This window comes from Hirundo rustica, chromosome 1 (genome assembly GCF_015227805.2).
Source record: "Hirundo rustica isolate bHirRus1 chromosome 1, bHirRus1.pri.v3, whole genome shotgun sequence".
NCBI classification, from domain to species: domain Eukaryota; kingdom Metazoa; phylum Chordata; class Aves; order Passeriformes; family Hirundinidae; genus Hirundo; species Hirundo rustica.
Window position 1 is genome coordinate 86,298,974 of NC_053450.1, and position 15,451 is coordinate 86,314,424.

The 15,451-nt window shown below is 51.6% G+C and overlaps 1 protein-coding gene across 1 annotated transcript; it reads right to left on the reverse strand.

Moving 5' to 3' along the window:
- Nucleotides 1-348: 348 nt before the first annotated feature.
- Nucleotides 349-2,982, reverse strand: LOC120750287 (tubulin beta-2 chain). Its single transcript, XM_040058769.1, has 4 exons — nt 2,851-2,982; nt 2,237-2,345; nt 1,862-1,972; nt 349-1,641 (listed from the first exon to the last, which is right to left on the reverse strand). The coding sequence occupies exons 1-4, from the start codon at nt 2,905-2,907 to the stop codon at nt 581-583; spliced, it is 1,338 nt and encodes a 445-aa protein (XP_039914703.1). The 5' UTR covers nt 2,908-2,982; the 3' UTR covers nt 349-580.
- Between the last annotated feature and the right edge of the window lie 12,469 nt (nt 2,983-15,451).

Below are 15,451 nucleotides of genomic sequence, written 5' to 3' on the forward strand. Positions count from 1 at the left end.
TTGACAGCCTATAATGTGGAATTCAATACCTTCTCTTTGACCTTTCTACCATGTCTGTCCACAAAGAGGAATTGCACGATTCAAGTGCAGTGTCTTGTTTTTATCAGCTAAAGCAGCTTTTGCCTCAATTAGCTAAGCTGTTAAACACAGAGGGTTCCATATATTACCTGGAATCTTTAGCTGAGCTACTACAGTATCCACTTTCTGCTAAATTCACAGCCTGAGAATTCTTGTTTAATTGAGCTTAACCTTTCAATGAGATTCAGGAAAAAACTGAGAGGTGAAGCTACAGAAAACTACACAAAAACTACTTGCTTAATCTAGAGAGAAATAAAGTAGAGGAGACAGTTTAGGACACAAAAAGCCTTTATGTTTGAGAAGTTAACCATTTCAACAGAAGACTCTGAAGTATTTTGCAACTACTGTTACATTGGACAGTCAAGGATACAAAACTGCTGACAGAAGCAACAGTGGAGAGCACCAAATTAAAAAATGCATGCTTCAGCACAACTGCACAGATTCCTTCTCTCAATGAATACTTGCCTGCTCAGACTATACTTAACTCCTACCCATCTCAACTTTACGCCTCATCCTCCTCTCCTTCCTCTTCAAACTCGCCCTGCTCATCAGCAGTGGCATCCTGGTATTGCTGGTATTCGGAGACCAGGTCGTTCATGTTGCTCTCGGCCTCGGTGAACTCCATTTCATCCATGCCCTCGCCGGTGTACCAGTGCAAGAAAGCCTTGCGGCGGAACATGGCCGTGAACTGCTCGGAGATCCTCTTGAAGAGCTCCTGGATGGCCGTGCTGTTGCCGATGAAGGTGGCCGACATCTTGAGGCCGCGCGGGGGGATGTCGCAGACGGCCGTCTTCACGTTGTTGGGGATCCACTCCACAAAGTAGCTGCTGTTCTTGTTCTGCACGTTGAGCATCTGCTCGTCCACCTCCTTCATGGACATGCGGCCCCGGAAGATGGCGGCCACCGTCAGGTAGCGGCCGTGGCGGGGGTCGCAGGCGGCCATCATGTTCTTGGAGTCGAACATCTGCTGCGTCAGCTCGGGCACCGTCAGGGCGCGGTACTGCTGGCTGCCGCGGCTGGTCAGCGGGGCAAAGCCCGGCATGAAGAAGTGCAGCCGCGGGAAAGGCACCATGTTGACCGCCAGCTTGCGCAGGTCGGCGTTCAGCTGGCCGGGGAAGCGAAGGCAGGTGGTCACGCCGCTCATGGTGGCCGACACCAGGTGGTTGAGGTCCCCGTAGGTGGGAGTGGTCAGCTTCAGGGTGCGGAAGCAAATGTCGTACAGGGCCTCGTTGTCGATGCAGTAGGTCTCGTCCGTGTTCTCCACCAGCTGGTGCACAGAGAGGGTGGCATTGTAGGGCTCCACCACCGTGTCCGACACCTTGGGCGAGGGCATGACGCTGAAGGTGTTCATGATGCGGTCGGGGTACTCCTCCCGGATCTTGCTGATCAGGAGGGTGCCCATGCCGGAGCCCGTGCCTCCGCCCAGCGAGTGGGTCAACTGGAAGCCCTGGAGGCAGTCACAGCTCTCCGACTCCTTCCTCACCACGTCCAGCACGGAGTCCACCAGCTCGGCGCCTTCCGTGTAGTGCCCCTTGGCCCAGTTGTTGCCAGCCCCGCTCTGACCTACGGGGCAGACCACAAGCCGGGTGCCACGTTAGCGCCCCAGGGACAAACACACACGGGGATGCCGCTGCCCCTTCCCTACGGGCTCCTCCCCTCTCTTCCATCCCCGCTCTGCTACGGGGACTCAGGTTCCCCAGGGTCACTTGCATGCTCGCTCCAAGTCTTTTCTGTGTGTGTGGAGTTCCTACTCTGGGAACTCCTCCATCCCGCCACCACTCACCAAAGACAAAGTTGTCGGGACGGAAGATCTGTCCAAAGGGGCCGGAGCGCACAGAGTCCATGGTGCCGGGTTCCAGGTCCACGAGGATGGCACGGGGGACATACTTGTTACCTGTGGGGGGATCCAGCGGCAGCGTTAGAGCCCCATAGTCGGCAGCCAGTGTCACAGGAGCCCTGCTGTGCTCCCTTCCGCTTCCCCACGATTTGTGGCTGAGGGCATGGAGGGTGTGGGAATTTGGAAAGATCCAGGAATGGGAAAACAAAGCAGCCATTTAAGCTGTGCTGGGGCATCGCCCACTGCAGGGAGGGCGGGGGGACCCCTGCCTGCACACCCCATGCCCCCTCCCACGAGAAGCTCATTATAGAGGGGCGTTACCGGTGGCTTCATTGTAGTAGACGTTGATCCTCTCCAGCTGCAGGTCACTGTCTCCGTGGTAGCTGCCCGTGGGGTCGATGCCGTGCTCGTCGCTGATGACCTCCCAGAACTGAGGGGACCGAAGGGTGGTCAGTGCCGCCACGCCCCTCTCTCGCCCCCCGGCCAAATCCCCGCCACGTGGCGGGCTGGGATTCGCGGCGCGTGGGTGCGGCCCCCCGGCCAGACGGAGCCGCTACCGCGCCCCGCACATCCCCCCCACCGACAAGAGGGGTGTGGCACAGCCTCGGCGCCTCGTCCCCCACCGCCGCCCGGGACCGCTGCAGCTCGCGAGGGGCTGATGGATAGCGGCTGATGCCCCCGCCCTACCTTTCTTCCCCAAGACGTGTCGCACCCACGGCGCGGAAGCCCCACCGCGCTTCACCCTAAGATGGAAAAGCCAGGAACCGTCCCGCGCGGACCCTGCCAAGGACGGGCGAGCCCGATGGCGCTCCGTAGCGGGAAGTCGGGGTCGCTCCCTCCCGACACCGCTCTCCCCGAGACACGCGGAGCCCGGCTGAGCGGGCACCGCCCCACGCGCGGAGTTCCGGGCGGACGAGCGGGTCTCCGGTCCGTACCTTGGCGCCGATCTGGTTACCGCATTGCCCGGCTTGGATATGCACGATCTCACGCATGGTGCCGGTGTCCGAAGGTGCCGCCCCGCTGCTCCTGCCGCCCTCACCGCGCGCTCCTGCCGCTCCTGCACTGGCTGCTGCGGCGGCCGCGCCCCTCGCCTTCCCTTAAATCGGGCGCCGCGCCCCGCCCCGCCGGTGACGTCATACGGGTGCGGCGCGGAGCCAATAGGCGCGCGGGGGCGGGGCGCGGCCGCGGCATTGTGTCCCGCGGGGGGCGTGGCCCGGGTCGGGGGGCGTGGCCCGGGGCGCGGCCGGCGGGAGCGGTCGGGGCGCGCCGCCGCCGCCCCGGTTCTGCGCTGACAGCGGGGACAAAGGCGCCGAGCGCCGCCATGGGGCTGTCTGGCCGGGCCGGGCCGGGCAGGGCCACCCACGTGGGAACCGCGGAACCTCCCTGCTGCCGCCGTCCCACCCTTCGCCCCTCCGCGGCCGCCGCAGCCTTTTGTTCCCCGTGAGGCGCAGCCTTCCCTGCCGCAGCAGCGGGCGTTGCCGTCGGGGGGGTGGGAGGGGGAACCCCGCGGCTGCCCCCGCCCCCCGCCGGTGTCTCCGTTCACACGGTGCCGGCGGGAGACTCCTGCCCCGGTGGGAGCACCGCGCACCCGCCGGCATCACCGTGCGCCCGTGATCGCCGCTCGTCTGCCCGCATAAACCCGCGCCGACGGTCGGGAGCCCCGCGCCCTGACTCGGGTTATCTCCCACCGGCACGACGCGGTCGGGCTTCCCTCCAGCACGGGCTGTGCGGTGATCCTGTCCGCCAGCCCTGCCCTAGAGCGGTCCCCGCCTGCCTCTCCTCGGCGCCGAGCTCGGCTCCTCTTTCTGTATCTAAAAAGGTCGGATTTGGTCCCCGAAGCTGAGCAGGGAGCCGCTCCCCAACCAAGCGCCCTGCTCGGGCTGTCCCCCGTCCGGCCGCAGCCACCAGCGACCCGCGGGCAGACAATAGCGCGGGTGCTGCTGCACAGGGTCAGGGGCTTGAGGGGGGTGGTTCCCTCAGCTCTGCAGCAAGCGGGTCTTGCTCTTCGTCCCCTCGTTGCGGATTTACAGATGCTGAGGGATGAAGAAAGGAAAGTGGGGGAGCAGGAGAGGGTTCAAAATGTAGTCCACAGAGATGATTTCTGGTCCCCCACTTCATTTTCGAGCAGCCCCGTATGTCACCGCGGGCATTACAGCGGCGGCAGGGAGGGCAGAAGGGGGCGGCGGTGGCGGGCAGGGCACGGCACTTGCCCACGCCGCCGGAGGAGGAGGACGTCGCGGGGAGGAAGAGCATGGGCAGGGCGGCACGGTTCCCGCGGTGCCCGGTGCCCTTCGGGGCGGTCAGCGCGGCGTGGCGGCTCCTCCTCGGCATCGCCTGTTTCTCACCACGGTCTCGGTGTGCGTGTGCAGAGGGGGGAGGGTGCGGCTCCCTCGGGAGGCTGCTCCGAGCCCCGCACAAGGCAGGCAGGCTGGCTCCCCGCAGCCAGCGCCGGGTGGGACTCCGCTAAATCCCGTTTAAATGACCCGCTAGATAAAGGCTGCTTCATCTACCCGACACTTCATCTGCTCTAGAGGTGCGGATTAAAGCACATCACCATTTTCAACCCATATTTCTTCGATGTATTTATTCTCCTTTCTCCCTCCTTTGTTCTATCCACGTGCCGATGTCCCTAATCTCCCCCAACGCGGTTTATGCAGATCGATAACCTTGCCTATGGATTACTCCAGATCTGATTTTACCTTCTTCCAAGGCAATCCTCAGCACAACCCGCTTTCCTCTGATTGATATGCCAAGGCATCCCCACCTTTCTTTTGTTTGCCTTACAGTGAGAAGTCTTCCCACCTCCAAAAGGCGTGCTAGACAATACACCCTCACGTTTGTCTCATCGGTAGTGATTTTGAGAAAAATTAATCCGATCATTTGCAGTCCCTGGCCTAAACCAGGTGCAATTTAATTATTTGGTTGACTACGCTACGCAAACAAAGTGTAGCTGTAATTCCAAACGAACATTTTTTTTTGTGGCATGTTAACCGCATAATCAACGTCCTCATCCATAATTATTTGTTCAAGAAGAGCTCGCAGATTAGTAGCTCCAGGGGACCACTGACTGCTCCAGGTAATGATTCAAAGTAATGCCAGCCTTTCCCATGGCTGCGGCGGGTGTGCTGCTGAAAACCCTGTCACAGCAAAACTCGGTGACAGCAGAGCTGGTGCAAAATACAGGTACTGTGACTACTATTTGCTACTATTATTTCCAAGTATCCTTCCTGTTGTACACTGCAAATTAGTTTTTTAGGAGGAGAATGACTGACATTTCGATGTGAAGGGGAGTAGCTGATTTTACACATCCTCCATACCTACGCTAAGCTCATTCCTAACAGCTTGAGGCTTCAAAGGAAGCCATTTTAAAATCCAATTCAAGGAAAACAGATTATTAACAGTGGAAGAAAGAAACCCACCCCAACCGCCTTGCCTTAAAATAAACTAATGCACATTTTTGAAGCAGGGAGGATTCAAGTATATCTGCTGTATAGAAATTGTTGAGACTGTAAGAAAAATAAAATAGGTGAAATGTTTATTTTTAAAATAAACAGTGGCATTTCAGAGGGATGAGTGAGGAAACCCAGGTCTGGTTTTTCTGCAGCCCCTAGACCAGGCTCCTTAGAGGTGAGCGGCAGCCTTTCAAATCACTTCAGGAGACTTCAGACAAAGTCCATTTTAACTCGAAGGGGAGTGTTTGGGACTGAGGGTTCCTCAAAGGTTCGGCACATCTTGCGAATTACTTGCAGGGAAATTAAGTGTTCAGCTGTTGGCTGCCCGTGTCTCTCTCCCCCCTCTCTGGATCTGCCTCACACTGCAGTGTCTGTCAGTGCAGCCCCAGCCCCAGCCCCGGAGCCGGCCCTGGCTGGGCTCCTCCATCCCCATCTCCCCGGCAACCGCCCCCCCGCCCGGCAGAAACGAGATGCACAAGGGAGAGAAGGGGAAAAAAGAGAGAGAAAAAAAAAAAGAAAAAAAAAAAAAAAAAAAAAAAAAGAGGGAGGGAGGGAGAAAGAAAGGAACAACAACAACAAAAAACCTGCAACATTTTCACTCGTCAGGCTGATTTCCCAGGGTGTAAAACCACTGTGGGTAGGGGACTGCGGAAAGGCGGCAGGGCGGGTGAAATGCCAGCTTGCAAGGTTGTTCGCAGGCGTTCTCGATACTAGAGAGGAGAAACAGCGCAGCCACAGTCAAGAGTTTAATGAAGCTCAGAGGATCAACCCAGTTTTATCTAACGCGTCCTCTCCCCGCTCCCTTTTGTGGTTCCCATCCTCCCGCTTCAAGGTTGGGTGTGATCACCATCAGAGCTTCTGTCTTAACGCTGTTGAAGTGAGCACTGATGAAAGAAAAGTCCTGGTTTCCTTGCTAGATGCAGAAGGTTGCAAAAGCCAGCTAACAAAACCCAAGGGAAAGACTTAGTCATTTTAATTTATCATAGAAAATATGTGCTTTTGTGGGATGTGCTGCAGCATAGTTTGTGGGTCATTAGAATGATTTTTCTAAAAGGAAACTTGCACCCATCCCATGGCTTAGCATCACATTTCACAGAGACCCCACTCCACTGTGGCTCCTCTCAGAAGGATGGAAATTCCTTACAGACCTTGAAGTTATGCCCAATCCCTCAAGAGAAGCAGCTAGACCTTCTGTATGTTTAGGGAAAGGATGCTGTATTATACAAAAATTAGAAAGAAGTTTGGATCCTCACGAATTGAGGTCTTAGACCATAGACCAAGCTGGAAGTCCAGGGCGGCTCATTAGGTCATTTAGGGCAAACCAATATTTTGCTCCTCAGCATGAATCATGGTAACTCAGCAGAGCATCAGTGAGGGGTGGGCTGAGAGGTCCCTGTGGACATTTGAGAGGAGCTCAGGGTGGTGCAGGTGGAGAAGGAACATTTTGCAAACAAAATTTTGTCGAGTATTCTCCATTTCCATGTGCCTTCATGGTTTTATGTACAGGTTGCTTGCAGTCTGTGTCAGCGGCTGGAGCCGCCTGTGCCAGCTGCTGGGAAAGGACAAGGCTGGTAGTAGCCACAGCTGTGTGCTGTGACCCTCATTACCCTTGCTCCCAACAAAACCCCTGGCTGTAACACAGCCCCGCTGCACTGCCCAGACCCAGACTCCTGAGAAAATTGCTAAGCTGTGGGAAAGCCAGCAGCACAGCCCCCTGCCTAGCGAGGAAAGGTACAAATGCAGGCAGAGAGAAGATTATAGGAACGTGATCATCAGTGGCTGAAGGGCAGAGTAGAATCAACACCATCATGGAAACTGTGAGGTCCTAAAGAAAGAAAACAGACAGGCAGCAGAAAACTGCAATGCATCAGCTCTGAGGGCACGTTCATGGGAGCAGCAAAGTCCAGCCCCCCTCCCCCTGCCTGCAGCTGTCCAGCCAGCACACCAGAGTCTGTCTCTGCCCATCAGTGCAAGGCTTAAACCCCCAGCTCATCAAGGCCAAGCTGCCTTCAGGCCGCAGCTCCCAGGGTTAATGCCAACGTGTGCCCGCTGAGACATGTACAGGGTGATCCAGGACTGGAGAGTGAGGGGTGGTTACAGTGTCAGCAGTGGCCCCACACCATCCTGTCTGCTGGAGGGGCTCTGGTCACCCAACAAGCCCCAGTGGGCGAGGTCTGGGCCATGGACCCACTGTATTCACAGCCCCCACGTCCTCCCAGGCAGCACCCCAGGGGAGCAGGTTCATTCCTACAGTGCTTCCACGCTTGCCAGCAGGGCCCAGGACCAGGGCAGCTGCCCTGTAGCCTCTGCCAGTGCTGCCCATCCTGGGCCATCCCTGGCCTCATCCCTGCTGAGGCCAGGAGCTTCTGGTGCATCCTCCCCACAATGGGCTTCAGCCAGATGGCAATATTTTTTTTCTCTTTTACTGCTGCTATAAGTCATTGTTCCTAGTGAATAGTTAAAACTCTGTGACTGTTCAATTTTTTTCTGAGAGCACCTGCCTGCTCACCAATTCCTCTTTATTACACAACAGTAAGGAGTGCTTTCACAAAACAAAAGCTGGAGCAAGGCTGTCAGCCAGAACCCCACTCAGTACACTCAGAGAGGAAACCCCCAGGCCCCAGCCTAAAGACCCTCACTGCAGCACTTTGTCAGCAAAAATGACAGCAGAAAGAAGCCCCAAAGGAGGCTCTAAGGGGCATCCCAGGACCACATGACACCTTTCATGTGCATAGTGCCACATATTGTGCACTTGGTCTCCCATAGCACATAATGGACCTGTGACACCGTTATTTCCTGGTTCATCTCGTTCACACTAAGGCTGTGTGAACAAGCAAACAATAATAATAATAGTTCACGCATCTGTAAAGTCTTCAAGAATATATAACACGTGGGAATATAAGCCACAGAAGTGCAAAAGAGAGATGAAAAATGGTTTCTCTAATTAGGAAATTTCTAAATGACAAGAAGCAAAGAGCAGGTAAGAAGAGGCAAAGGGCAGTTTACCTGCTACACGGTGAGAGTGTTGATGAAAAATTGATCTGCTCTCTAATAAATTCTCTTGCCTGGCCACCAAACGTGGCAAGATGTTGAATGGACACTAGGGTCCCTGAACCAATCATAGAAAAGCATTTTGATTCCTGTGTGCTCTGCTTGCCAGGCATAAATATTAATAAGGTTCCAGCCTCAGTACTGTTGCTGATGCAGCTGTTTCTACATTCATGTGGAACAAATTCAGTAAATGCAAAAGAGCAAGGCATGAAAGAAAATGTTCACTTGCTTGTCTGAGTTATTCTTGAAATCTGGTCTTGCTCCTTTCTTTCATGAGCAGGATTTTTTTGGGGGGGTGTGTGTGTATATTCGGGCAAGTACAATGGGACAAATTTACGGTTTGAGGATCTTCTTGCAAATGGCAGTGTCAGAGGGTAGAAACGCTGGCAAGATCCTCATTTGCTGCCGTCAGGTCAGAATCTGGAACCCCAGCGCTACAGGAGCCACTCCCTTTTTATTTCTATTCTCCTTAAAAAAAAAAATTAAAAAAAAAAAAAAAAAAATTCCACATGAACGACTCATCCTTGAAACCCCAATAGCAACACACTGCCCTGCATCAGTATTAAGTCTAATTTCTACTGAATCCGCTGCCTCCCTCCACCAGCTCGGATTTGGTGTGTTAGGGAAGCAGGAGTCTTTGTAACCGGTTTGAACAAAGAATTTTTTTTCAAGGTCTTCTGCCACCACCCTGCTCTCTCCTCCCTGCAGTTACATTGCGGCTGGTAGCGCTGCTCGCTGCAAGAAAGACTGCGCTTGTCAACTCGTTAACACTCTCTTTTTCCCTTTGCTAAAGGCACGATCGTGCAAATTAATTCTAAAGACCTTATCAAGCAGCTGCGTTGGCCTCTCAGGTGCCTCTGATACGCATTTTCGGAAGAGTGGAAAGAGGAGAAATACGATTTTGAAGGCTGAAAAAACCCGGTCCCAGATCACTCACATGTGTATTAAATATCTGCCTTGCTGGCAAAGAAAACGACTGAAAGATTTCCTTCTCCTCGGCACCAGTTGCCGCCCCGTGATGGCCCGGAGGGAGAGGATCCGGGTGTGAGGAGCTTGCGGCTGAGCAAAGCCGGGCCTGGGGCAGCTGCGCAGGGCTGGGCTGTCAGCGCGGCACTACTCCCGCTCTCCTGACGGCAGGATTTACACAAAGGCTTTGATCGCCTGGTTTATTAAAGCCGGAAGCATCCTCACCAGGATAGACCCAAGGGCACAGCTGAAAGCACCATTTCCACCCCGTCCTTCTCCTCGTGCTTTAAGGAATCCCTGCGCTGGAGTTGCAGCGCTGAGGAAAAGGCCACAAAATTGGGGCGTGGTGGCAGAGGACGACAGCTCCGGCTCTGACATTGTCACCCGGGGACATCAGTGTAGTGATTGATAGGCGCTTGTAGCACGGGAGAGAGCTGACTGTGCCTGCAGGGTTTTATGGGCTGAGGCCTCACCTTGGCACAGGTGGGGATGCAGGCAGGTAAGCAATCCATCCAGCACCACCTCTGAGCACACGCTGCAGCATTTTACACAAAGGCTTAGTGAGGTTCATCATTACAAGGTTTATCTTCTGCCCACATGAGCAGGTATTTTTTCAATTTATTTGTGTAGAGGCTGGCTCAGATTCTGAACGCATTAAAAAAAAAAGATATCACTTCCAAATGGCATTAATTCCTTTGTCCTGCTCTCTCCTCCCACTGGTCTTCACAGGATTTAGGGATACTTTTCACTGATTTGTGTTTGCCTCGTGAGAAACATGTAACTTCATGCACACAAATCTTTCAGTCCTGAGGAAGGCCACCATCCACCCCAGGACACCGTGATAGTGGCAACAGTGTCTGGCACCAGTTTTTCAAACACAAAAGCAGAAAAGGGAGATAATATCTCATGCTTTCTGAGAGGCAGCAGAGGAGGATATTTCTCAGCTGCTGTTCAAGGGTGGGACACAGACTTTTTGAAGACGCAGTTTCAGCCTCTTGGGATGATACTTTGGGAACGCAGTAAAGGGACTGATAACATTTTCCTAGGGTGATGTGTTCTGACCGCGAAACTATTCTGTCTGTTCTGTTGTCAAGCAGATAGGGAACACTCTCATCTTTGGCTATTGGTGTGAATCATTATTTTAAATGTTTTTTAGCTCAGGAATTTGGAAACAGGTGACTGAAGCAGTGTTTGCAAAAGTAATATTCCATGTAATCACCAACAGCATCAGATACACCGATGAGGTGTCAAGCAGTAGCTGCTTGACAGACTTATGATAGGAAATAAAATCCACACCAGGCCTAAATCATGCTTTTCAAGAACTGTACTAGGAACTGGGAGATCCTGGCCAAAGCAGCCATATCCTTATGGATCAGGTGACATTTGTTGCTCTCGAGTACTTACAAACTATTTTTTCAGATATTCAATCTTTCTGCTACACCACAATGTTCCACAGAGCCGGAAGGAAAATCCAAGAGAAAAAAATGGATTGAGCTGAGGAACTTCTGAGTGAAGACTGGAAGACTGCTAAGGGACAATGCCAGGCTTGTCAGCTCCCTGCCTTGCCCAGGGAAGAGGATGCAAAACAATCAAAGCTGATTTTGCTTGCAAATGGAAAAATGAAAAGGCCATGGCATCACTTTAAAAAGTAATGAAAGAGAGTGGCTGTTTGGAGAACCAGATTGAGAGGCAGGCCCTTGCTGGCATGCTGGAGAACAGGACAAGCCATATGCAGGCACATCCAGTTGGACCTGCAGCTTAAGGGTCTTGTGGCAGAGACTAATAAGTCCAAGGCTCAGTGTAAAGAGCAAAAGAAGATTCATGGAAATCCTGGCATCAGCAGAAGGAAAGTACCCAGAGGGGTGGGGAAGAGACCAGAAGCGCAGCAAGTTCCATAACCATGGCAACAGCAAACTATCTGTCAAAAAAAGGAATTTCTTTCCACTCCCAAAGCAGCCTGAATCTCGGTCAAACCTTTGTTTATGTGGCTGCCAGTGCTGCATGTTGAATCAGTAATTTCCATGGCTATGAACGTGACCCTCTGCAGCCTGAGCAGACAACAGAGCCCTTCAGTCTGGAGCAGACTGATATTCCCCCTCGTTCAAGGATACCACATCCCCTCTGCATGTTCTGTACACTGGCCTTACACCGTGCTAGGTGACCCAGGGACAGAAAACTGTCAGGGTCCACCAGGTATGTCACATAAGATCTAGGAATTGAACTGATCTTATGTATGCCATATAAGATCTAGGAATCACATTGAGCAATATAAAGGAAAGCATTTTTCAATATGTGGGGGTTTTTCCTTTCCCTTCTTAGCATTTCAAAAAGTCAGCTCCATTAGGCTTTCACACCTGTGCCCTTCCCTGTCAGGTCAGAGGTGTGTAATAACCCATTGCTCCTGTAGATCTCTCTACACGGCTGACATTTGCACAGGAGAGCTGGTGTTGGTAAGATACTTTGGGATTCTCCCCCATGAAGTGGTGTATCTGCACACAAAATATGATTTCCAGTTGACTGAACAAACCTCTTGTCCCCGAGGGGAGCAGTGAGTCACTCCGTGTTAGTGCCTCCCGTCCAAACCACACGTCTCAAATGCTCCAACAGATCTGAGACAAGGTCCTCCTGTGACTCATATGACAGTGAAAGGAAACTGATTTGATAACAGCAGAAATTTAGGCTGGGCTCACAAAGGTCCTTACAGGCTGTGTGTCACACTGAGTTGTGCTCAGCTGCAGGGAGATAGGCAACAGTTATTGCAGTCTTCCAGTCCGCAGAGAAGTGCAATAAAGCAGTGTAGAAGGGATTTGCAAGAGGCCACTGGGTCATTTGGGCACAAAACCTATCAGACACGATTTCTAATTAAACACACTGTGCAGAGGATTACTCTGACAGAGAATTGCTGTGCCACCTGCATTCCAGGCTTCATCACACCCATACAGAAATCCTAACAGCTGAGGTTACAAGCCCCACCCAAGGCCACCCCTTCCCCCCTCAAAAAAACCAAACCAAAACCCTAAACAAACAAAAAAACCTGTCACCTTAAGTCTTTTGGAAAATGGGAACTGATTTTCCTTGTAGCAATACCTGCCTAGGTACCAACATGTACTCTGAGGAGGTGTTGTAGGAGTTCTGCTAACACCGTCATGGCACCAACTGCAGATGTGGAATTTCTTGTTCATCTATATTTTGCATTTGTTTACTAATGGTTTTCAGACTTTTTTCCAGAGAGCTCTGGCTTTGACATTGTTTTTGATTGCAAGATTCATAGCATGAACTTGTTGCAGTCCCCTTGCAGGTCTCTTAAACTGATTTTCATACAAGTTCACAAGTCCGATTCCTCCATTCCAAAAGTCCTCTGCAACTTTTTAATATGTTCCAGTCGGGAATCTCTTTCCATCTCTTTTTCTGAGACCACAACTCAGGCTGATCAACACTTGATGAAGTGTTTTGAGTATTCATGTTACGCCTATGGCCATGGCTAGATGATTGAGGAGAAGCTTCCTATCACATCTAACCAACAACCCATGCCAGGATCCCAGGAAAAGGTTTTGACCAGTTTGATTCCCCAGACTGACTTATCATGAAAATAGATGAGCACAAGAAAGAAAGACTGGGCCAGCCCCACCTTAAACTGGTTTAGATGGCCACAGCAACTGGTTTAGATGGCCACAGCATCACAACCATGGCAACTCTAAAGTGTAAGCAGGGACGCTTCTCCCTTTCTTGCTTGCTTGATTCTGCCCTCCATGATGCTAGCACAAGTTTTTGAGCAGTGGCACAACAATCTGTGTCAGAAGATGGATCCAGATGAGAAAAAAACATTTGGGGGGGGGGGAGTATTTTTTTCAGATCCTCAGGTGCCTTGACACAGAGGGAGAGAAAAAGGCCCTCTCAGCCACTGATGAAAGTTTACATACAATGAACATCCAAGCCTCAAAGTAGATTTCTGGAAGCCTGGGACTGGAGCACAGCTACCACAGCACTAGCCCGGTCTCATGGAGTCTTAGCAGAGCAGCTGGAAGATTTTGCTTGGCTTTATGAAGAGTCACTTACTCCTCTGCAGAAGAATGACAAATCAAGAAAACTAGAATATCCTAGGCATCAAAAGGAGGTTCACTGACATACACTAATGGTTACCTGCCTTCTCATGTGTCAGATTCACTCTTTGTTCATGCAGGAGCCAAAGCACAGAATACATTTTGGAATGAGAAAAAAATTTGCTGTTCTCAGTGACATCCCAGTTAATAATTGTGTTTTATGGCTCTTGACTCCAGAGTTACCAGGAAGAGGGTTTATTCCTCACTTCAAACTGTACTGGAGGGGAGATGATGATCAGTAAAAATCAAGGTTTAGGATCTAGTGACTCTTATGGGCAACCTAACTTTTGGAGGAGAACAAGGTAGATAAGCGTACATACCTTTAAATCACCTCTCCCAGAGCTTGGATCTCACCTGAGCAGCTGTACATACACATCCATATAAACATGCAGTGCTTTTGCTAAGCTGTGCTTGCTTTATTGTTATTTTTCTCTCCAGTGTCTCACTACAGCTGAGGCTCATTCCAGCCTCATACCTAACAAACAAGGTGGACTTACTGGTGCTGCTTTCAATGCCACAGGAAAAAAAAGATGAGCATTTTAAGGGAAATGCAAGAGGATCCATATACATATAGAGTGGTTTCCCCTCTCATTTTGTAGGGATTCTCATGACCTTGCAATGCTGAAATCAAGAAATTAATTTCACACTTGATGGTCTGGTTCTGCACAGCTCTACTCACACACCTGCACTGCAAATAAAAGTGCTTAATCAGCATTTTAGTCACTAGATGAATGTTTTTCCTTTTCTGAGCTTAAACAAGGATTTAGCATGATTTACAGAGAGCAGCTGCATTTCACAGAAAAGCACTGAATACACAGAACTGCCAATGTGCAGAGGAGCCCTGTGACTCACTTTTAGAGGTCTGTGGGATTTAGAATAAGGGAAGTTACGAGCCCTTTGGAGAAGACTCCTGGTGAGAAGAGGAACAGATCACAGTGTGATGAAATGGGGGCAGTTCCCTATAGGGAGAGGTAAGCCTGGAGACAGCCTTGGAAGCAACACCAGACATTTGCACCTGATGTGGAAAGACCAGTGAAGAAAACTCTTCAGTCCAGCAGATGACTTTAACAAAGGTTTAGCACACAAGGAGGCCCAAACTTCTATTTTGTGGGAAGACACTCTGAGCTGAAATTTTGTTAGAACAGGTCCTCCACTAGGACTCCATTTCAGAAGCCAACTCTGATGCACCATAGCAAAGAAACTGGCTCTGAACACTTAGAGAAGGATTTGCCTGCGTGTATAGATCGGTCTGCAAAGCTGTGCAATGCCTTACCTGTTACCCTTCACCTCCTTTCAAGTCCATGGAAGCCAGACAAGAGGGGTTCCTTCTCTCTCAAAAGAGACCTAAAGCAGCTCAGGTGAACTGTGCCCTACTATTTCCTCTTCTCTCCACTGATCAAGCAAGCCTGGGGCAAATTCCTCCATCACCTGCAGGTGTCTAACCACAGGAATCTCACCACCACCACCTGTGTGGCTCCCACCAGACATTTTATCCTAGATAAAAAGTTCCTAGATATTTATTCCTGCAATGCTCTTGGCTCCTGGCAGTTTTAGCTGGCAGGTCTACCTACCCAGCTGCAGAGTGAACCTGCAGCTGCAGCAGGCAGAGAGGGGGAAGTGTTTGGTGCGTGCAACCAACACTCTCTCCCTTCCAAGGTGGCTTTTGTCACCTGTTTGCCTGTCTGTTTTCACAGTTGCCACAGGCAAAGTGTCAGTTTGCAACAGGCTGGGGACAGGGGAAAGCTGATTTTTAAGCCCTAACACGAGACTCAGCTCCTGCAGTACCTCACCTTGTGGGAGGCCAACCCATGTCGAGGGAAAGAGCTGGGACTGGCTGCAGAGTGGGGGGCATGGGAGGACCACCACGAGCCTGATGCTGTTTCAGCTGCGAGGCAGGGGACAGACATAGTGCGGGGCTGGCACCATAGATCCCATAACGCTTTGTGCAAGAAGCGAGCGACAAATGT